General features: G+C 44.8%; 1 protein-coding gene across 5 annotated transcripts in view; it reads right to left on the reverse strand.

Moving 5' to 3' along the window:
- The window catches only part of LOC100338951 (sodium/glucose cotransporter 1), a 71,809-nt gene that overhangs the window by 30,338 nt on the left and 18,282 nt on the right, over positions 1–23,189 (reverse strand). For 4 of the 5 annotated variants that reach the window (XM_070065727.1, XM_051837134.2, XM_070065730.1 and 1 more), the window contains 4 exons: positions 16,724–16,828; positions 14,973–15,078; positions 13,964–14,044; positions 8,670–8,890 (listed from right to left, as the gene is read on the reverse strand). In XM_070065727.1, coding sequence (XP_069921828.1) covers positions 8,670–8,890; positions 13,964–14,044; positions 14,973–15,078; positions 16,724–16,828 — 513 coding nt within the window. The remainder of the gene's footprint in view (positions 1–8,669; positions 8,891–13,963; positions 14,045–14,972; positions 15,079–16,723; positions 16,829–23,189) is intronic. The other variant, XM_070065728.1, reaches the window with a different exon arrangement.

Consider the following 23,189-nt stretch of genomic DNA (forward strand, 5'->3'; position numbering starts at 1 on the left):
CTGCCATGGTTTAGATGTGGTTTGTATGCTAAGAGAGGTTGGTCTCCAGGGTTGTAGTCTGGGAGCTGATGGAACCTTTAAGAGGTAGGCCTAGTGGGAGGTCCTAGGTGAATTGGGGGCATGCCTGTGAAAGGGACCAAGGTTAGTTCTCATGGGACCCTGGGTAGCACTTGTGAGAGCAAGTTGTTCTATGAGCCTGAACCTGACCCTTGGGTCTCTCTCTGCTTCTTGTCTCAAGCTGGGAGCCTTCCTCTCACACGTGCTCTGACCTTTGCTATCTGCCATGATGTGATGCAGTTGTGATGGCCCTCGTGAGAACTGGGTCAATGCCACTGCCGTGCCCGTAAACCTCCAAAACCGTGAGCCACATCACCTCTTTTCCTTATAAACAGATTGCCTTAGGTATTTTGTTACAGTGATGAACAGCTTGAGTTGCGCAGGGATTTATTTACAGTCATCCTGTAAGACCTTGGTTAAGGGATATCAGAGTCTGTTTCTGTTGCTCTAACAGTCACTCTGAGGGATTTATAAGCAACAGCAATTTATTTCTCACACTTCTGGAGGCTGGAGGATCCAAGATCCAGGTACCAGCAGAGTTAGTGTCTGGTGAGGGCCCAATCTCTGCTTGGTCCAAGCGAGTGCTCTGAGCACTGTCCTCACACAGAAGAAGGGGTGAAAGGGCAAACAGGGCCTAGCAGGTTCCTTGTAGCCTTTCTGTAAGGCACTAATCATCTCCTAACCCTGCCTCTTTTTTAAAAAGATTTATTTATTTATCTGAGAATAAGAGTTACACAGAGAGAGAAGGACAGGGAGGGAGGGAGGGAGGAGGGGAGAGGGAGAGGGAGAGGGAGAGAGAGAGAGAGAGAGAGAGAGAGAGGTCTTCATTCACTGGTTCACTCCCCAGATGGCCATAATGGCCACAGCAGTGCTGATCCGAAGCCAGGAGCCAGGAGCTTCCTCTTGGTCTTCCCACATGGGTGCATGGGAAGATATGGGCCGACTTCTACTGCTTTCCCAGGCCATAGCAGAGAGCTGGACTGGAAGTGGAGCAGCTGGGACTTGAACCAGTGCCCACTATGGGATGCCAGTGCTGCAGGTGGTGACTTTTCCCGCTATGCCACAGCGCTGGCCCCAAGGCCCTGCCTCTTAATTCTGTTGCACTGGGCTTCCGTTTTGGCAAGGATTTTTGGTGGAGGACACAAACATTTAAGCCATAGTAACGGTGCGTTCCTGCAGATGGAACATGTTACTCCTCCTGCCAGGTATGGCTTGAACAAATTTTGTGTGCTTTTCTGTTCATTCATTCGTGTGGCATTTGTCACACACATAAATCAGAAAGCCACACACACAGGAAGGCCTGCCTGTCACTGCGAGTTCTCAGAAAAGACTTTTCCGTTTGCTTCTCCTTGCTGGTGGGCAGATCTTTTTCTCTAGTTGGCCTTTTGTCTGAGGCATTAGCCTTTCAAGAGTCCAAGTCCTACAGGGGGAGTTCACCTGTCATCTCTCATTAACCGAAGGCTCTTCTGATCTCTCCCATGGTCACTCAAGCCTACGTCTTTGAAAAGCAAGCCTGGCGAATGCTGTCAGGGCACTGCCAGTGTCACTGTCAGCCCGGCTCTCATAATTGCAAGTCTTTGTTTTCAGCTGATGGAGATGAGCTCTTCTAGGGCTATTGCAAGATGTTTGCTACATTTTACCCAGCATTCTTAGGAGTTGTGATTGGGAGGTAGTTCAGGAAATCCAGTTTACCTATTGTCAGAAATGGAAGTCTCAGGGGCAACTTATAAAGTGTCGAAAAAAGAAGAGATGAGAAACATATAAAGTTTTTTTTTTTCCCTAGGTAAAACAGCACAATGAATATACACTCTAAGGAGGTGGGAATGAATTCAAACAATAAATGAAAACAGACAGCTGCAAAACAGAGACTACTCAGCTTCCACTCCACATTTTAAAGATCCATCTCGTTCACTGTTTCCAATGGCTGCACAGTGCTCTGCAGTTTTACCTCCACTGCACATACCCACTGTGCAGGAACCAACACGCCTGTCTTACACTCAGTCCCTGATGTACTTGTGTGAGGATGTCTTATGAAGACTCCAGGAAGCTTAGAAAACAGTATTTTAATTTTGTCAGATCTTCCCAGATTATCCTCTAGATCAGACTGCACTGCTGTGGAATCCACTGGAAGCACACAGGGGCTCTGGAACATTCTTGGTCCCCTAGTGTCGGGCATGATAGAGCTAATTTTTGCCAGTCTCATTGTGGTTTTACTTTGCCTGCTCCTGATAACTTTGAGTTAATATGCTTGTTAGCATTTACACTTGTTTGAATTTCCTTTTCTGTAAATTGCCTGTAATCATCAGCTATGATCTCTGGATATGGTTTTAAGTTTGTCTCCCAAGGGCTCGTGTGCTGGAAACTTGGTCCTCAGTGTGGGGAAGTTGGGAAGTGGTGAAATCTTTAGTGGTAGAGCCAAGAGCAAGGTGATTAGATCACTGGCACAAGGTGGGATGATTTTCCCAAGACCTTGGGTATTTCTTTGAGAGGGTTGTTATAAAACAGTAAGCCTGTCAAAACAAAAACAAAAACAAAAACAAAACAGTAAGCCTGGCTCTGGCTTCCAGTCTTACCACGTGGTCTCCCCATCTCATGAGTGGTCCCACCGTGATGTTATCAGTCAAGGGGACCCTTACTGGAGGCTGGACCGATGGGGCTGTCCTATCATGAATGTTCAGCCTCCAAATCTGTGAGCAAAATAACACCGTTTTCCTCTGTAAAGCACCCAGCATCAGGTTAGTACTGGTGTAGACAAATGTTACTGATTTTTTTTCCCAGTTGATCCTGTATATGGCAACATTAGCAGAGCTCATATTCTTGTAATTTGCCTATTATTTCTACCTTTTTATTTTCCCTAGGCAGATGATCATATTATCAGCAAACAGTAACAATTCTGTTCTTTCTCAATCATGGCATTTCTTTTTCTTTTATTTCTTAGAGCTTGGTCATGATTCCTAGTGTTATATTAAACTTAATATTGCTCATGGTGAGTATTCTTTTCTGATTCCTGATGGCTAAGGGAATGCATCTGAAGTTTCTTAACTCCATAAGGAATTTTCAGGTACATAATTCTTACCAAGTAAAGAAAGTTCTCAGGGCTGGCACTATGGAATAGTAGGTTAAGCTGCTACCTGGAGTGCCAGCATCCCATATGGGTGCAGCTTTGGGTCCTGGCTGCTCCGCTTCCAATCTATCTCTCTGCTGATGCACCTGGGAAAGCAGTGGAAGATGGCCCAAGTACTTGGGCCCCTGCACCCATGTGGAAGACCTGGAAGAAGCTCCTGGCTCCTGGCTTCGGTCTGGTCCAGCACTGGCTGTTGCAGCCATCTGGGGTGTAAACCAGCAGGAGGAAGACCTCTCTCTCTGTATCCTCTCCTCTGACCCCTCCCTGCAACTGCCTTTCAAATAAGCAAATAAGTATCTTTTTCTTTAAAAAGTTCCCTTCCAATTCTCTTGTGATTTAAACTTTTATCAAAGTAGGTATTGAACTTTATCAAATGCTGTCTTTGCCTTTACTGAGACAAATTGTAATAATACAAATTCTGTTTGAATCATCCTTGACTGCTTGAATTAAACCTGATTCAATCACAATGTAACAGTTAAGAATTACCTAATTCAATGAATATTTTATTTATGATATCTGAAACAATGTTCTTAAGTTTATTCTCTTGTATTTTTCTCATACAGCTTTGGAACCAAGATTACTATGGAATCATAAAATGATATGGGCAGTTTTAGCTTTTCTTTATTTTCTGGAACACCTTGTAAGAGATTAGAAATTTGGTAGACTTTATTAGTAAAGCTATCTGGGCTTAGAGCTCTGGGAGAGATGCTTTGATTACTATTTTCTAGTCATTAATTGCTTTATTTTTCCATCCAAAATTTCTTCTTTTGCCCAAAATGCTATTATATAATTTCCCAGGAATTTATCCATTGAAGATAGGTTTAGAAATGTATCAAAGGGCCGGCACTGTGGTGTAGCGCATAAAGCCACTGCCTGTGGTGCCAGCATCCCATATGGGCGCTGGTTTGAGTCCTGGCTGCTCTACATCAGATCCAGTTCTCTGCTGTGGCCTGGGAAAGCAGTAGAGGATGGCTGCACCCATGTGGGAGACCTGGAAGAACCTCTTGGATCCTGGCTTTGGATCAGTGCAGCTCCGGCTGTTGTAGCTGTTTGGAGAGTGAACCAGCAGATGGAAGACTTTTCTCTCTCTGCCTCTACCTCTCTCTGTAACTCTGCCTTTCAAATAAATAAATCTTTTTTTAAAAAAGAAATGTATCAATACACATGCATTCATAATATTTAAAAGTAATTTCTAAAAGATTCTTTGCTTTTGCTCCCTGCTTTCTGTTTGGTATTTTAAGCATCTCATTTTTCTCCCATTCTCTTAGAAGATGTCTACCTCATCAGTCTTGAAAGAACCAGGTCTTGGTTTCCTGACCATCTGTACTTGTTCACTGTGCACTTTGCTGATTTCTATCACTATCCCCACCCCTGCCACCGCCCCGTCCAGCCTTAGGTTCATTAATGTGTCGGAGGCTTGGCCCGCACTGTGGCATGTTTGGGAGGTAGGACCTTTAAGAGGCGAGGCCCAGTAGGAAGTCCCGAGGTCAACTGGGGGCACTACTCTCAGAAGGGACTGTGCAAGCTCCATCTTGTTCTGGCTCCAGTGTTGAGATGTGATCCCTTCTTCCACAACCCATGTGCCGTGGAGCCCTCACCAGAGTCAGGTTATGCTGTTTGGGCTTTTAGCCTCCAAACCTGTGAGCTAAATAAACCTGCTTAATTCATACAGTTAGTTTGCCTTGGGCATTTCATTACAGTAGCAGAAGCTGACTAATTGTATTTATTATTTTATTTCTCCTTATATATCTGTCTTCTTTTTAATCTTTTTTGGTCTACTGCTGTTTATGCAATTTCTAGATTTCAATGTTTAGCTATTACAGCTAACTTTTCACATCTCCCAAAATGTACATTTAATGTACTGTTTGCAATATGCCCTAAAAGTTGACATGCAGGGGCCGGTGCTGTGGTGTAGCAGGTAAAGCCGCAGCCTGCAGTGCAAGCATCCCATATGGGCGCCGGTTCGAGTCCCAGCTGCTCCAATTCCCATTCAGCTCTCTGCTATGGCCTGGGAAAGCATCAAAAGATGGCCCAAGTCCTTGGGTCCCTGCACCCACGTGGGAGACCTGGAAGAACCTCCTGGACCCTGGCTTCGGATCAGTGCAGCTCTCGCTGCTGTGGCCAATTGGAGAGTGAACCAGAGGATAAAAGACTCTCTCTCTCTCTCTCTCTCTCTCTCTCTCCCTCTTCTTCTCTCTGTAGCTCTGACTTTCAAATAAATAGATCTTTTTTTTTTTTTTTGACAGGCAGAGTGGACAGTGAGAGAGAGAGACAGAGAGAAAGGTCTTCCTTTTTGCCATTGGTTCACCCTCCAATGGCCGCCGCGGCCGGCGCACTACGGCCGGTGCATCGCGCTGATCCGAAGCCAGGAGCCAGGTGCTTCTCCTGGTCTCCCATGCGGGTGCAGGGCCAAAGGACTTGGGCCATCCTCCACTGCACTCCGGGGCCATAGCAGAGAGCTGGCCTGGAAGAGGGGCAACCGGGACAGAATCTGGCGCCCCGACCGGGACTAGAACCCGGTGTGCTGGCGCTGCAAGGCGGAGGATTAGCCTAGTGAGCCGTGGCCCCGGCCTAAATAGATCTTTTTTAAAAAAAGATGACACGCAGTGTTTTCATTGCCATTCAGTTCTAAATGTAATTTTTTGACTTTCCAGTCCACAAGCTACTTAATAACATGCTACTTAATTTTCAGATTCAAGCGATTTTAGAAATTGTTCTTTTGTTTTTACTTTCTAATTTTCATTAGTCTGAACAGTGTTTGATATCTATCTACTGATTAGTAATCTAAAACCTCTTTTATAGCCTAATTATGGCCAATTTTTTAAAATGTAAATGTGCTTGAAAAGAATGTTTATTTTTTGTTTGCTTGGTATAGAAAATTTTATACAACTAAGATACACAAATTGATATCACTGTATAACCTAGCCTGTTAGTTGCACCGCTTGGATTCTGGAGGGCTCTGACTTTTCTGTCATGGTTGCTTGCAGAGGGAGTACTAACATCTCTGACTACAGCTAATGTTGTTACATGTGGACATCCAAGCTGGCACCTGAGAAAAGACAAAGAAGCTAAAGGCTCAAGGAGAGAAACAAAGATTCAGCTTTTCATTACTCATAGATGATATACCATGTAAATTAAAATTTATATAAAGTTTTTAGAATTAATGATAGTATCTAGGTAGCTGACAAAATAATTTAAATTTGCGGGGCCAGCGCTATGGTGCAGAGGGTTAACGCCCTGGCCTGAAGGGCTGGCATCCCATATAGGCACTGGTTCAAAACCTGGCTGCTCTACTTCCGATCCAGCTCTCTGCTGTGGCCTGGGAAAGCAGTAGAAGATGGCCCAAGTCCTTGGGCCCTGAACCTGTGTGGGAGACCCAGAAGAAGCTCCTGGGTCCCAGCTTCGGATTGGCACAGCTCCAGCCATTGCGGCCATTGGGGAGTGAACCACCGGATGGAAGACCTCTGTCTCTCTGCATCTCCTCTCTCTGTGTAACTCTTTCAAATAAATAAATAAATAAATCTTTAAAAAATTTGCATTTCTGTACATAAATGATAAAGAATTAGGACATGTCATTTAAGAAGCATTACTTATCAGAAGAACCAAGCATATAAGGTCACTAGGGGTCAGACAGGTGGAACAGAGATCACACCCAAGAATGGAGTATCAGGGACTGTGATGGTGAACACTGGAAATCACACCCGTGAACTCACTGCTGACTTTGTTCTGGTAGCCATACACAGCAGAGGGGCTACCATCCTGAAATGAGGTCTTGAGGTGGACACTCAGGCTGCTGGGTAGGTGCTGTCAGGACACGTGCACCCATGTGGAGTGCCTGGGTGTGAGTCCCAGCCCCACTCCTGCTCATGTGCACTCTGGGAGCAGCAGGTGATGGCTCAGGTGGGTGGGTTCCCATCACCCATGCGGGAGGCCTGGATTGAGTTCCTGCCTCCCAGTTCTGTGTGGCCCAGCCCTGGCCATCTGTGGGCATCTGGGGATGGGGAGAGAACCAGCAGATAGATGGGAGCACTTTTTATTTTATCTGTCTGTCTCTGCCTCTCCAATAAAAATTTTAAAAATCCCTAAAAAGGAAAATGTTTATAGTTGTTTACTGACATGAAAAGATGTTTGAAACATGTTTATGAGTTAAAAGAAAACCAAGAGATGTCAGAGAACAGCATCAGCATAATTCTAGTTATGTAAAATAATGCATACATGCCTATTTGCTTTATGCACTAAAAGGCTTCTGGCAGCAGGTTCACTAAGATACTGTGTATCACTTTCTGATGGGATTTTGGTGATTTCATGTTTGAACTTTTCTTTATAGTGTGACTCTCTGCCAGTGAGGATGTGGCATTTTTATTCTCAGGTAATGACGAATGTGCTGCTGCTTTTTTTTTTTTTATAGATTTTTATGTATTTATTTGACAAGTAGAGTTAGAGAGAGAGAGAGAGAGAGAGAGAGAGAGAGAGAAAGGTCTTCCTTCCATTGGTTCACTCCCCAAACAGCCGCAATGGCCAGAGCTATGCTGATCCGTAGCCAGGAGCCAGGTGTCAGGGGCCCAAGCACCTGGGCCATCCTCCACTGCCTTCCCAGGCCACAGCAGAAGGTTCCCAGTGTTCCCAGGAGAAGTGTTCCCAAGCATGGAATAGGAGCAACCAGGACTAGAACCGGCACCCATATGGGATGCTGGTGCCTCAAGTGGAGGATTAACCTACTGCGCTCCGGCACTGGCCCCTATGTGCTGGTTCTTAACTGGGGTAATGGTCACATAGATGCATCATCATCATTCTTCTGATGTACATTTCACTATAATGATATTTTAAAAGAACGTATCACTGATACAAGCAGAGAAAAAAAAACCATTTTTCATTTCCAACAAAATTGTGCTTTTTAGACAACAATAGGCGGGAAAAAATTCAAGAGTTGATATGTTGTAGATGGGGCTGTGGAAGAAACAGTTTAATTTGTATTTATTTATTTTTATTTTATTTCAAAGGGAGAGAGACAAATGCAGAGAGAGAGAGAGAGAGAGAGAGAGAGAGAGAGAGAGAGAATCTTCCACCCACTGATTCACTCCCTAAGTTATTTGCAATGGCTGAAGCCAGGAGCTGGGAACTCAGTCCAGGTCTCCCACGTGGCTGGCAGGAGCCCAGCTGCTTGTGCCTTCATCTGCTGCTTCCCAGGCTGCACGTGAGCAGGAAGCTGGGATCAGAAGTGGAGCCGACACTCAAACCCAGGCACTCCAATACGGGATGCAGACATCCCAAGAACCACTGTGTCAAACAACCACCCTGAAAATCGCATTTCCATGGAACTTCTTACAACGCTATTTGGGCAATAAATACAAATTGGTCGGGGAAATCTGACCACGGAGTGGACAGGTCCACAGTTCCTTCTATCTGCGGACTGTGCTGGGGCCTGGAATGTCGGGCACACCCCCAAGACCCCATGAGCAGTGGTTTTAGTGACAAGGCCTCTAATTACCTGATCCGCACTCCAGAAGTAGAAGGTGAGGGAAGAGACACCAAAGAGGAGTCCTGGCCAGGGGATGTCCCCAGAGACGGGATCACGGAAAATGTGGAAAGCATCCGGGCGAGGGAGGTAGCACTCGGGTGTGGCAGTCCAGTTGCCATCACTGATGACACTGGGGATGGCATCAAAGTACTTATTCAGCAGCTCCTGGTATCCTCCCACTGCAACAAAGGCTGAAAAAGATCACACTCGTCAGCTCCTTAAACAGAGTGTTCACATACGACTGAAGAACCGAGATGGCAAAACCAGACTTACTGGGATTGGTTGTGTCTCATCCATAAAGTACATCAGAGTGACACAGTCCAGGCCTTATGTGCTAAGAGGAACAGGCCTTGGTGTTTGTGCGCCCAGCAACCTCTCTCTGCCTGCTTCTGGTCGCAGAATCTCTCTTTCCAGTTGGATCCCATTCTGGGTAGTTTGGGGGGATCCAGTCAAACTGCCTCCCATTCCAGTCCAGCATGGGACTTAGGCCTGGCCCACATTCCCTGTGTGCTGGGCAAAAACGGATATATGAGGACTGGACATGAGATCCAGGCTGGGCAAATCAGAATTTGCTCTAGGATTCTTCCGCTGAAGGGACTGAGATGACTGCTTCCCTCCACCAGGCTCTCAGGGACCATGATAATTTGAAGCTCTTACATCTACTTGGTTCATTCATAACCCTGTTTTTTTTTTAATTTATTTGAAAGACAGAGTTACAGAGAGAGGTAGAGGCAGAGAGAGAGGTCTTCCATCCACTGGTTCACTCCCCAGGTGGCTGCAATGGCTGGAGCTGTGTTGATCTGAATCCAGGAGCCAGGAGCTTCCTCTCGGTCTCCCAAATGGGTGCAGGGGCCCAAGAACTTGAGTCATCTTTCAGTGCTTTCCCAGGCCACAGCAGAGAGCTGGATTGGAAGAGGAGCAGCCGGGACTAGAACTGGCACCCATATGGGATGCCGGTGCTTCAGGCCAGGATCTTGACCTGCTTCACCACGGTGCCGGCCCCTCATTCAGAACCCTGGATCTAGTTACGCCTGAATGTAGTGTGCTCTTGGCCTTTTTGGCTATGTGAACCAAGGAAGTATGTGTTTGCCTACACTAGGTTTGAACTATCACCACAAATTAGTTCAAGAATCTTGACTATGACATGAATGAATTTCATGCAATGCCAACAAGATATTTATAAAACTTCATTGTTGAATTTTTCCTCAAGAGTCTATGGCATTTCTTCCCCAATATCCGAAGTGGTACAAATTTTTAACATTAAAGGAAACATTTTTTTTCTAAAAGTCACTACTGTGCCTGTTTAACTAAACAAATAAACAAATTTTATTTGGCATATTAAACCATACTCCTTTGAAATAGCCTTGATAATCGAAATGGGTTTAGGGTCATTTGCAGCCACGACTAGTCAATGACAGGATACTGAGTAACTAAAAACTAATAAAGATACTTCATGGCATTTATAAAAGTAAAATTCATAAGGATTTTTTAAAAAGGTGAAACATGAAACTACTAAGGTATTAGAAGAAAATGGGAAAGTCTTTATGAAATTTGATTAAGGAATACATACTTTTGATTTTAAACAAATTTTTTTTTTTTTAAAGGCAGAATGACATAGAGAGAGAGAGAGAGACAGACAGCGAGGGATCTTTCCTCTCCTGGTTCATTCCCCAAATGCCTTCAATAGCCAAGGCTAGGCCGGGCTGATGCCAGGGAGCCAGAGTTCCACCCAAGTCTTCCATGTGGATGGCAGGGCCCCAAGTGCCTGAGCCATCAGCAGCAGCCTGCGAGGGTACAGATTAGCAGGAAGCTAGACCTGGAAGTGGACTCAACCCCAGACACTCCATTATGGGATGCAGGCATCTGAAGTGGCATTTAAACTACTGTCCCCAAACCTACCCTGTGGTCTCCACTTCTAGTCAACACTATACTAAGGTCCTAGCCAGTGTAATAAGGCAAGAAAAACAGCAATTTTAGTCTAGGAAGGAAGGAAACAAAAGTGTAACATCTTGACCTGGATGATAGGTACCAGAGTGGTTTTACTTTGATCTTTTATCAGTCTTTGAACTCTGATTTGTGTACTTTTCAGTTAAAAAGTTTATTAAAATCTAAAAAGAGAAAAATGCAGCAGATCTCTACTCAGTGACATAGAAAATGTGACCGGAATATAGTACCAGTGGGAGAATAACTGGTTGTAAAACATTTTTTATTTAAAGATTTATTCATTTATTTGAAAGGCAGAGTTACAGAGAGGCAGAGGGAGAGAGAGAGAGAGAGAGAGAGAGAGAGAGTCTCCATCTGCTGGTTCACTCCCCAAATGACTTCAATGGCTGGAGTTACGCTGATCCAAAGCCAGGAGCCAGGAGCTTCTTCTGGGTCTCCCACGCAGGTGCAGGGTCCCAAGCACTTGGGCCATCTTCTGCTGCTTTCCCAGGCTACAGCAGAGAGCTGGATCAGAAGCAGAGCAGCTGGGACTTGAAATGGAGCTCATATGGCATGCCGGCACTGCAGGCAATGGCTTTACCTGCTACTCTATGGCACTGTGGCGTAGCGGGTAAGGCTACCACCTGCAGCACCGGCATCCCATGTAGGGTGCCTGTTTGAGTCCCGGATACTCGACTTCTGATCCAGCTCTCTGCTGTGGCCTTGGAAAGCAGTGGAGGATGGCCCAAGTCCTTGGGCCCCTGTACTCATGTGAGAGACCTGGAAGAAGCTCCTGTTTATTGAATTTGAATCAGCCCAGCTCCAGCTAAAGTGGCCATCTGGGGAATGAGCCTGTGGATGGAAGACCTCTCTCTCTCTCTGCCTCTGCCTCTCTGTAACTCTGCTTCTCAAATAAATAAATGCATCTTTAAAAAATATATTATCTCATACATTTAAAACATTTGCATATGTGAACGATACATACAAAACATAGACCTGGTTGTCTCTGGGAATAGAACTGAGGCACTGGTGGGACCAGTATTTCACTGTGTGCCCTTTTGCTTACTTAAAATCAAAATATACTTGCATGGGTTCCCATAATGACGAATTTTGAAGGACAACATTCAATTGGATATATGATATTGTATACTTTAAAAAGAAAATGATAATTTTATTATTTTGTAAAGTTAACAAAAAGCTAACCAGAGAATTTAAATTAAAAATACCATTAAATTTCTCAGTGAAAAATATAGAATTATATAGAATTCTGCAATATTCCATTAAATGGAATATTGCACCAATTCTAAAGTTTATTTTATTTGGATGACATTATCAACTGGTGGGGTAGACTTGGCATGTTTCTAAATTTGTTCTATTTAATACTAGCACATAATTAAACACAATAGCGTACCGTGTTTTATAGTTTATAGCTCGTTGCTCAGTCACTGCTTCCCAGTGTAGTTAAAAATAAACCAATTACTTGGACTATGGTTGAAATGTATTTTGTTGTCCTAGCAACAGAGCACTGAGTATACTGCATGGAGTACTAATGGTAACTGAATGGTAAGACCAAGGACCAGTGATTCTATCTGTTCTCAGTCAGTGGGGCCCAAAAACATGCCCTGTGGAACCATAATCCTTCAGTAGTGCTCACATAGCATTCCAGGAACATTTTACCACCAGAGCCAAGAGCTTTTCCTTCCAGATGTCTGCAAGACCAATCTCTAACTTATGGAATGATGGGTGACACCAAGTTGTGAAGCTCATACTCTTGCGTTTGAAGAAACTTCCAGGTTAAGGTATCACCTGCCATTACAGGCACTGAAGTACGATAGCTCATATATTCAGCTTTGGTGTTAGGAAGATCCGGATCAGGGTGTGTTGTGCTCTTGGTGTGTCTTGTGACTAAGGTACTTGACTGAGATTCAGTTTCCTCATTTGTAAGATGAGGATAGCAAAAGTAAGCAGGCTGCTGGCAACTGATCCCATTAAATGAGGCAATATAGACAAACGCCTGTATGGTACCTGGTACTCAATTCATAGCAGCTATTATGTCATTGTTATAATTCAGTAAGTACTTATCTAGTAGGGACTTAATGCATCAGTTTGCATTTTGCATGTGTGTGGACACAATGGTTCTGGCTCTTTAGAAGTTTTAGATCTGGGGAGTATCATTTACTTATGTGAAGCAATCAGTGAGTGATTAAGATATGTACTCTGCTCCTCAGTTTTGGGTGGGGACTGGTTCCAGGAAGCCCCCTGGATGCCAAAATCCAAAGATGCTCAAATCCTTTATATGAAATGGCACATTGTTTGCCTATAATTCATGCCTCTCTTCCTGTAGAGTTTAAATCATCTTTAGGTTACTTACACTATCTAATATCATTAAAACACTATGTAAACAGTTATTATGCTGGATTGCTTAGGGAATGACAAGTAAGAAAATTCTGCAAGTGCTTAGGACCGGTGCAATATTTTCCCCAAATACTTTTGATCTGTGGTTGGTTGAATCCATAGATGTAGAATCCATGAATATAGATGGTTGACTGTATTTTTAAAAATGTTAAGTTGTGTAGAAGTGATGTGAGTTGAGGCCGGTGCCGCGGCTCACTAGGCTAATCCTCCGCCTAGTGGCGCCGGCACACTGGGTTCTAGTCCCGGTTGGGGTGCCGGATTCTGTCCCGGTTGCCCCTCTTCCAGGCCAGCTCTCTGCTGTGGCCAGGGAGTGCAGTGGAGGATGGCCCAGGTGCTTGGGCCCTGCACCCCATGGGAGACCAGGAAAAGCACCTGGCTCCTGGCTCCTGCCATCGGATCAGCGTGGTGCACCGGCCGCAGCGCGCCGGCCGCGGCGGCCATTGGAGGGTGAACCAACGGTAAAGGAAGACCTTTCTCTCTGTCTCTCTCTCTCACTGTCCACTCTGCCTGTCAAAAAAAAAAAAAAAAAAAAAAAAAAAAAAAAAGGAAGTGATGTGAGTTGAGAGAAGAAAGATGGGTTGATAGAAGAATGATGGAATCACACCTCAGGGATGGCTCTTCCACCGACCCTGACAGCTGGGCTGAATCAGGTAGACCAAAGGGACCCTCTACTGGAGAGGAGAAGCATGAACAAAGGCACCACGGTGGGAACGAGTGTGGTGAACCAAAGCACTGGAGTCTCTCATCTCCACTCCTGCTCCTCCACTTCTCTTTCTACTGAAGTGAGCAGAAGTTTCCTTCCAATTTTTGTAAGACTTTCAATAATGACCTTGGCTTTAGAGGGCCACAGTCTCCTCAATCTGCCCCAGACAGCTTTAGCTTCAAAGATTCCACCCGCAGTCCCCGATCTTCTTCAGTTTACTTACCATAGCACATTAACAAAAATAATCCCACAACCATAATGCTAGCATGTAAACAATTGGCAAAAGTCACAGCTGCCAATCCACCTGAAAGACAGAGAAAGGAAAGTCCACTTGCCTGTGTCTGCTGCAAGTTGCTTCTGCATTAACCTACCTCACGTGCCATGTTTCCCCAAGACGTCACATTCAGACTTTCTATGCCTTTCACTCAGTACTTCTCACAGCTTATATTTAGGTTTGGTACATCCCGTTTTCTCTCTTGAACATCTTCAGGATCTTTTGAGGGATTCTTATCTTGCTTGCCTATGTCCCAGTTTCCCTTTGCTGCCCACTTTTTGGGTGAATAAAACCTGGAAGTGTTCCCTGGCAAAAATGGACATCTCTCATCACAAAGGTTCAGTTTGGAAGCAACAGCAGCATCTTTAGCCTCAAACTGCTAGATGCCAACAGTACCCCCTGGGCCCTGTTGTGACAACCACATCTCCAAATGTGACGAGATATACTCTGAGAAGCACGCTCCCTACCCTGATTGTCTCTACTTGGACTATGCCAGGGACACACTCCAGCATCCAAGATTTGTACCATGGCTGAAAAAAAAAAACACTGACAAGAGCTCCCATTCTCAAAACCTAGAAAGAGGCTGCCTAGGCCAGAAGTGCCTACATAAAATATTCCACCTGAAGGCCTGACCACACTCTCATCCCCTTCCTGTGCTCCCTCTCTGTTACTTGTTTGCCTACAGCGTCAGGCCCTGTCTGCCCCAAACACTATCACTGTTGTCTGTCAGACCCTACGCAGAGCCCCTGCTAGTGGTCTGATGTCTAGTGGTCGGACCACTCAGTACCCCAGCCTTGGGGATTTTCACTGTTCATCCCCCCTCAGACCTCGGCAATGTTATCTACAGATGTGGGGAAATGCAAAAGCTGGAGATTGCTGCCTCCTTGTCTTCTCCAACTTCACGAAGCACTCGAGCATTTCTATCATATACATCCCTGCATGGTTACAGCAACCTCACCTGTGATGGTGTAAATGCTAGCAATGGCCAGCAAGACCAGAATGGCCAGGTACACGTCCATGCCCAAGATCATCCTCAGGAACATGGCACTGTGGCAGATCTCCAGCTGAAATGAGTACAAAGTCAACAAGCTGCACTTCTATTTCCAGTTGAATCAACAAGGAGCCCAGAAAGAACTTGACCTTGGAAGCTACTTGCGAGAAGTCATCTTTGGCTACCATGTCCACTCTATCACCAGTGGGCTCTAAGTGAGACCTACTCAAGTTTTGGGCTCTATGAGTCTAGCCAAGGTCAATACCTTCACGTTAACTCACTCAATTAACACAACGTAGCCTTTTCCACCCTGGAGTCTCAGACAGGGATGGATGCTCAAAGAGTTGTCCTTACAGTCCTGCCACCGGGAAGAGGCAATGGGACAGCTTCTCAGGAGCCAGTGAGCCTTCTCTGTAAAGGGCCAGATTGCAAACGCTGTCACCAGCCGCAGACCATCTCTGCTTTTCAAAAGCCTTGACAGCTGTAAAAACCAACCTCCAGCTGAAGGGCGGTATAAAGCAGCTCATTAGCTGGATTGGCCTGCGAATGGGATTTGGTGACCCCCAGCTTAGTGGGCACTGATCTCCAAACATCTGCACATCATTTATCTGGCTAGCCTCTTGTTTTGTGATCCTGGTCTCCAAAGCCTGGGACCCAGTGGGCAGAGGTTCATCTGTCCACTCATTCACCACATGTTCACTGAGTGCCAAGACACTCAGGAGTCAGAAGACGCAGGGATGCTGCCACTCAGTTGCTGTCTTCAAGGAGCTTGTGTTTCATGAAGGAAACAGCAACAATACATTCTCCTCCCTCAGTTATTCAGAAACATGTATCTATCCAGCGCCCTGTGTGCTCAATGTGTGCTCAGCATGGGCCTTAAGCAATGAACAAGCCGGACCAGGTCCTTGGTTTCCAGAAGTTTGCACTGCAGTGGAGACTACAGACAATAAGTAAACAAATCATTTACTCTCACCTGGTGTAAGAATGACTAAGACAATCGAAACAGTAATGGAATAGAAACTGACCAGGCACATCCTTGGGAGGCCTCTCCAAGGAGCTAGTTGTTTCTCCTCCAAGGTGTGACAAAGAGCCAGTCACCCAGAAATCCAGAGAAAGAACATTCTAGACATGCTGCAGGGCTGCCTCAACATCTACTTCACAGGGCTCATAGGCTCTCTTCTCACCAACATCTGTAGTTTTATTATTTACTTCTTCCACTCAGCTTCAACTGGAAATAAACTTACTGATTTGAGAGACTCAAGAGGGCAGGCAACATGGCTAGAGTAGGGCGAGGAAAGGGGAGGAGATAAGGGCCCTGGGCCAGAGAGGCAGGTGAACACCCTTGAAAGACACAGCAAGGGGTTTAAGTTTTCTTGTAAGGCTGATGGTAACTTCCAGGTTGTTCCTAGTACATCACCTAAGGACAAGGTCAATTAGTTGCAGACACCACAGCATTTGGGCCAGGCCCATCTAATGATATGAGATGGGGGAGGGCAAGGAGCTCTGGGAATACAGAGGAGAGACCTGTAGCTTATACATCTGGTACAGCCACGTATTATTGAGGTATTTTCCCTCCTCTGTGGCTTAGTCAGCAGAGGCCGACAAGTAATTTATGAGGTCTCAGAGTAAACTGCTAGAATAAATCTAGCATGATCCTAAATCCTGCCTTCTGATTTACTTTTAATTCTCTTTCTTGGGCAGTCTTTTGCATAACTCACCGAGATCCTATTGAAGACATAGAGGAATAAATACAGAACAGAGATGAGAATCTGGATCCGGAAGCTCCCAAACCTCTTCCTCAAATATTCTGGCAATGTCACCACCTGTACAAACAATGAGCGAAGTCACCATCAGACAGCGAAGGCAGAAGAGGCAGATCCATGGGAATGAAGCTGGCTCACTGAGTGTCAGAGATCCAGCCAATGGTGGGCAGGGCCTAGTGGTTGCCGCCTGTGACACCTGTTAAGATTGGAGGGCTAGGGAAGGTGAGGCAATATCATTGTCTTCAAGAAGCCTAGCACCCAGCTTTCTGTGCAATATGCAAAATGCAGAAGGGAATCCAGCTAGTTGAACACGTCTAATGAGGACAGACACTTGGATGGAACAGTCGCAGAGCCAGAGTAAGGGCTTTGTCACATAGAACAAAGATAGCACAGGCTATCAGGGAGACGAAACTTGACACAGCCTTCTGACCTGGGCTCTGTGCCAGCAGAGCTATGATGCGCCAAACGACCCCTCTCTGTTTCTCCACTGTCTCGGGCTGTGAGCAGCACAAGGGCTGGAACTGTGTCCTCTCTGTTCGTTATGCTCAATGGCCTTGCAGACTGCCTGGCTCGTGTAGGTGAGTAAACACTCGGTGAGTGACTGTCATTGTGCCTTTGGCTTTGTCTTTGTGGGCTCCTGTCTGCGGGACTCTGCATGTAGTATTTTCAGTGCTAACTCAAATTCCGTCTGCTTTAAGACTTTCCTGGGGGCTTCACAGTGACCATATACCCTCTTCTGAACACCTACAGCTCTTATTATTCTCACTTTCCACTTGGCTCAAAATTATGTACTGCCCTAAATGGCTCACTGTCTCAAGAAGGCTCTAGGATTCTCAGCTGTTTTATGCTTAGTACACACCCTATGCTGCCAGGGCTGCTGTAACAAAACAGGACATGCTGGACGGCTTAAACAACAGACATGTATTTTCTCACAGTTCCGGAGGTTGGAGGTTCAAGGTGCTGACAAGATTTGCTTCTTCTGAGGGCTCTGATGGAAGTGTCATGGCAGGCAGACTCTCCTGGCTTCGTGGCAGGTGTCTTCTTCCTATGTCTTCACATCATCTTCCCTCTGTGCTTGGCTGTGCCCAGATTTCCTCTTCTTTCAATGTCATATTGGATTAGGGCCCGCATTTAAATGGAATTACTTCCGTAAAGACCTTATCTCAAAATATGGTCACATTCTGAGGTGGCTCTCCTGGTCTTATGGCTTCACAATGGCAAAGGTTGTACTTCAAGGCAAACACATCTTTCAAACTTAGACCACCCACTCCACTATTTATTTTAAAAATTTTAACAGTGTCAACGCATCATTTACAGAGTGAGGTTCTCCCATTTTAAGTGTACAGTTGGATGAGTTTGCATAATGTTTAATCATTACCATATGCACAAGAAAAAGCATTTTTAACATCCCCATAAAGTCCCCACAAAGCCACTTGACTTTTCAATTGAGCCCTTCCCTCTACCTTGGTCCCAGACGACAGGTGTGAGCTGTCACCACAGATCTGTCTTTTCTAGAAATTCAAACATAAAGGCTTACACAAAATGGATCTTCTTTTAGTCTAACTTCTTTCACTTGGCATGATCCTGAGACTCATGCATGTGAGGCATGTCTGCACTCCTGTGCTGAGTGGTATAGCATACCCCATGTTGTTCATTCTGATTGCAGTTTAGATTCTTTCTAGGTTTGGCTATTATGAATAAAATTGCTATGAAACTTCATGTACAAATCTGTGTGTGGATTAGGTTTTGGTTTCTTGGGAGTAAAGGCCTAGGAATAGAATGGCTGGGTGATAAGGTTTAATTTGTTACGAGACTGCCAAATCGTCTTCCAACATGACTAATGTAGCTCAAGACACATACAAGCTCCCCTCTTGCTCCACAACCTCTCCAACTCTTGGTAGTTTGAGTCTTTTTGTCCTCGCCATTCTAGAGGGTGTATACTGTAAGTATTTTTAAATTCTCTGTATATAATGATGTTTTGATATCTTAAAAAACCCTTCTGGTTGGCAGACTGCCCTTCTCATGAGCCAATTCTTAAAGACAACAAAGGCAGGAACACGCCTTTGAAAGGCAAACTAACCAATCCAGAGTCAAACTTCCCTTCTCTGGCCCATGCACACCAGGACACAATATTCTTCTGACTTAATTATCCCAGGAACAGGTGCCAGGCAACCAGAGACCAACCCTCCAGTCCAAAGCCCACTAACATATCTCAAACTAGCCTTAATTGTGCATTCTTCTGTGTCTTGCCATTCCTGCAGAAACCCCAAAAAAGACAGTGGCCTAAACCCCTCCCTTTACTCCTGTCTTCTGCCTCCTGAGCACTCTGATGTCTTTCACCCATGGCCTTGCATGGCGTGGCCTGCTGTGCCTGATGTCTTGAGGACCTCTGAGTATAATTTGATTCATCAGCTTTTCATTACTTTTCATATTGTATGAAACAGCTGACACAGGCTACCTATGGAGGAAAGAGGTTTATTTTTGCTTAGGGTTCTAGAGGTTCAAGTCCAAGACTGGGTGGTCCATTGGTTAGGCATCTATTGAAGCTGGAGGATGTGAAGTGTGGAGGAATGACTACATGGTGAGCCAGGAAGCAGGGAGGGGAAAAAGGAGAGGGAGCCAGGAGAGAAACAGAGAGACAGAGAGAGACTAGGCCTAACTCAGCTTTATACAACCAACCCTCCTGTGAGAACTACCTTTTGAGGGCATGCTGCCAATGACTTAATGACCTCCCACTAGGCCCACCTCCTAAATATTACAATTGGATTAAATTTCTACCCTCTTAGTATCATTAACTTATGACTTTGGGGCTTAAAGTCCAGTGTAAGTTTGGGAGCCAAATCATGTTTAAACCATAGCAATAATTAACTTTTCTTTTTTCCTGAGCCTCTACTGAGTCTCCTCTTGAAGCTGCACCCAACCAGCACATAAGAATATAAATGAGTGTGGACTTATATCTTACTGGATTAATATTTTCCTAATGGCTAATAATGGCATTTTTTTCATGTGACTTTGCCATTTGCATTATTTTCTTCAATGAAACATCTGTTAAACCTTCTTCTTATTGAGCTGTGAGCTTTTAAAAAATATAAAAGTAAGAGCAAGCATTTAGTGAAGTAGTTTAGATACCATATCCCACATTGGAGTGTCTGAGTTCAATTTCCAGTTGGAGCTCCTGACCCCAGCTTCCTGCCAGTGCAGACCATGGGAGGCAGCAGTGTTGGATCAAATTACTGGATTCCTGCTACCCATGCAGGAGACCTGGATCGTGTCCACCTCCTGACAGCTGTGGGCATCTGGGTAGCAAACTACTGGATGGGAGCTGTCTGTGTCTCTATCTCTCAAACAATAAAAAACATGAGTGTATTTTCTGGATATGTGTTTTATTACAGATAAACTGTAACCTACCTCATCCAATAATTCTGCTTCAAGTGTTGTTCACATTTTTAAAAGATTTATCTGAAAGGTAGACTGACCGAGAGAGAGGGAAGGAGAGACAGAGTGAAAGATCTTCCATCTGCTGTTTCATTCCCCAAACAGTCACAACAGACAGTGCTGGGCCAGGCAGGAACCAGAAGCCATGAACTCCACCCTAGTCTCCCATGTGGGTGGCACGAACCCAAGTGCTTGGGCCTTCTTCCACTGCCTTCACAGGAACATTAGCAGGAAGCTGGATTGGAAGTGGACTAGCTGGGACTTACACCAGCTATTCCAACATGGGATGCTGGCATTGCAAGTGGCAGCTTAACCTGTTAAACCACAACACTGGCCACAAAGTTTTGTAAAAATATTTCCTCCTAGACTCTAGCTTATCTTTTCATTTTCTTAACAATAGCTTTGAAAGAGTAAAAGTTTACATTTCAACTAAGTCCAATAAATATTTCTTTCTTTATCGTTTGTGCTTTTTGTGTTGTTAAGAAATTAGTAGCTATTCAATCACCTTGATTTCTGAAGAATGCTTTCATTGGATATAGAATTCTTGGTTGACAGTTTTTTCTTTCTTTCAACATTCTGAATGTGTCATTCTAATGATTCCTGGTCTCTATTGTTTCTGATGAAAAGTCAATTACTAATGGGTTATTTTTCTTTTACTGCTTTCGATGTTTTCCCTTGGTTTTGGCTTTCAGCAGTTTAACTATGTTGAAACTAGGAGAGACTTCATGCTTATTTTAATAGGTGTTTGTTAAACTTCTTGGATCTGTAAATTAGTATTTTCTACCAAATCTGGGAAATTCTCACTCATTGATCCTTCAAAACATTTTTCCTGCTTCCTTCTCTTGCTACTCATTCTAGAATTCTGATTACATGTATTTGGACTGCTTGATATGGTACCACAGGTCTCTGAGTTTTTTTTTAAAGATTTATTTATTTATCTGAAGGTCAGATTTACAGAGGGAAAGGGAGAGGGAGAGGGAGAGCTAGAAGCTTCATCTGGGTCTGCCATGTGGGTGGCAGAAGCCCAAGCACTTGGACTGTCTTTCACTGCTTTTCCCAGGCCATCAGCACCCATATGGGATGCTGGTATCACAGGTGACACAGCTTTACCTGCTATGCCACACACCAACATCAAATCCTGAGTGTTATTATACTAAAATTATCTTCTCTTCTGCCATCTTAATTCTTCTGTTAAGCCCACTTGTGAATTTTTCATCTCAATTCCTCTGTTTTCAACTACAGAATTGCCATTTAGTTCTTTTCTGCAGTTTTGGTTTTTTTGTTGACAGCCCCAATTTACTCATTCATTAACATCACGTTTTCCTTTACATTTTGTCCATTATTAACATCTGGACCCCTACAGAACCAGTTTCTATTTATTGGTTTGTTTTTTTTTTTCTGCTGGAGGGTATGTTGCAATTATTTTCTCCTTTCTTTGTATGTCTAGTAATTTTTTGGTGGAAAGCTGGCCATCATAGATAATATAATGTAGCACTTTGGAACCTTATTTTGTTCTCATTGGGATTGCTATTTCTTGTTTCAGTAGACAATTAACTTGTCAGAACTCACACTGCAAAATCTTCCAAGCCATTTCCTCCACGTCTGTGATGTGCAGAGCTCATGTTTCTGCCTGCTTTTCAGCTTCCAGTTGCTTGCTAGTTTAGCTGCCCTCAGGAGGTTGCCTCTGCACCTGTGAGGTTTGGTAGTCAGCCAAGGATTTGGGCAAAATTCACACCTAGATTGGAGAGTTAACCCTCTTTTTGGTTCCCTTATTTGTGGATCTCTCTACTACATTTTCAGATGCTTTGCCAATCCTCAATTCTGTCCTCTGATAACTCAAACCAGAAATACTTCTGCCTACACTGTATGGGTTGGGGCATGTAGTCAGTTAAAGGCACAGTAAACTCACAAAACTCACCAGGTGGAGTTCTGTCTTTCACACAGACCTCCCTCTTTTTTTTTTTTTTTTTTTTGACAGGCAGAGTGGACAGTGAGAGAGAGAGACAGAGAGAAAGGTCTTCCTTTGCCGTTGGTTCACCCTCCAATGGCCGCCATGGCCGGCGCGCTGCGGCCGGCGCACCGCGCTGATCCGATGGCAGGAGCCAGGAGCCAGGTGCTTTTCCTGGTCTCCCATGGGGTGCAGGGCCCAAGCACCTGGGCCATCCTCCACTGCACTCCCTGGCCACAGCAGAGAGCTGGCCTGGAAGAGGGGCAACCGGGACTAGAACCCGGTGTGCCGGCGCCGCTAGGTGGAGGATTAGCCTAGTGAGCCGCGGCGCCGGCCCAGACCTCCCTCTTGTTCCTTCCTTTTTCTGTTTGAGTTCTCCAGGGTCTCATATATGCACATGTGTGTTAGTGGTCAGTCAGGGATCTGGGATTTACAAGTTTTATTTAAAAATCTTCCCCATCTCAAGGACATAGATATTCTAGGCTTTCTTATCAAAGTTAAAATTTTTGTCCTATTTAAGTCTTTGATAAATCTAAAATTATTTTTGTAGGGCTCCAGTTTTGTTTATATGATAATTACCCACCCCTTCTGGCCACAGTGATCTGCAGGGCCATCAGTGTCACAAGTCAATGTCCACAGCTATGAGTGTTTTTGTACTTTCCCCTTCTTCCACTTGTCAGTGAGCCAATTCCTGCGACAATATTATATGGCATTTAATATTACAGATTTATAGTAAGTCTTGATATTTAGTAGGGCAACTCTTTCTTCTTTTCCTCTGATAGGCATTATCTGTGCTATTCTTTTTTTTTTTTCTTGACAGGCAGAGTTAGACAGTGACAGAGAGACAGAGAGAAAGGTCTTCCTTTTTCCATTGGTTCACCCCCACAAAGTGGCCGCTATGGTCATAGTCGGCTGGCGCGCTGTGCTGATCCAAAGCTAGGAGCCAGGTGCTTCTCCTGGTCTCCCATGTGGGTGCAGGGCCCAAGCACTTGGGCCATCCTCCACTGCACTCCCGGGCCACAGCAGAGAGCTGGACTG

This window comes from Oryctolagus cuniculus, chromosome 21 (assembly GCF_964237555.1).
Source record: "Oryctolagus cuniculus chromosome 21, mOryCun1.1, whole genome shotgun sequence".
NCBI classification, from domain to species: Eukaryota; Metazoa; Chordata; class Mammalia; order Lagomorpha; family Leporidae; genus Oryctolagus; species Oryctolagus cuniculus.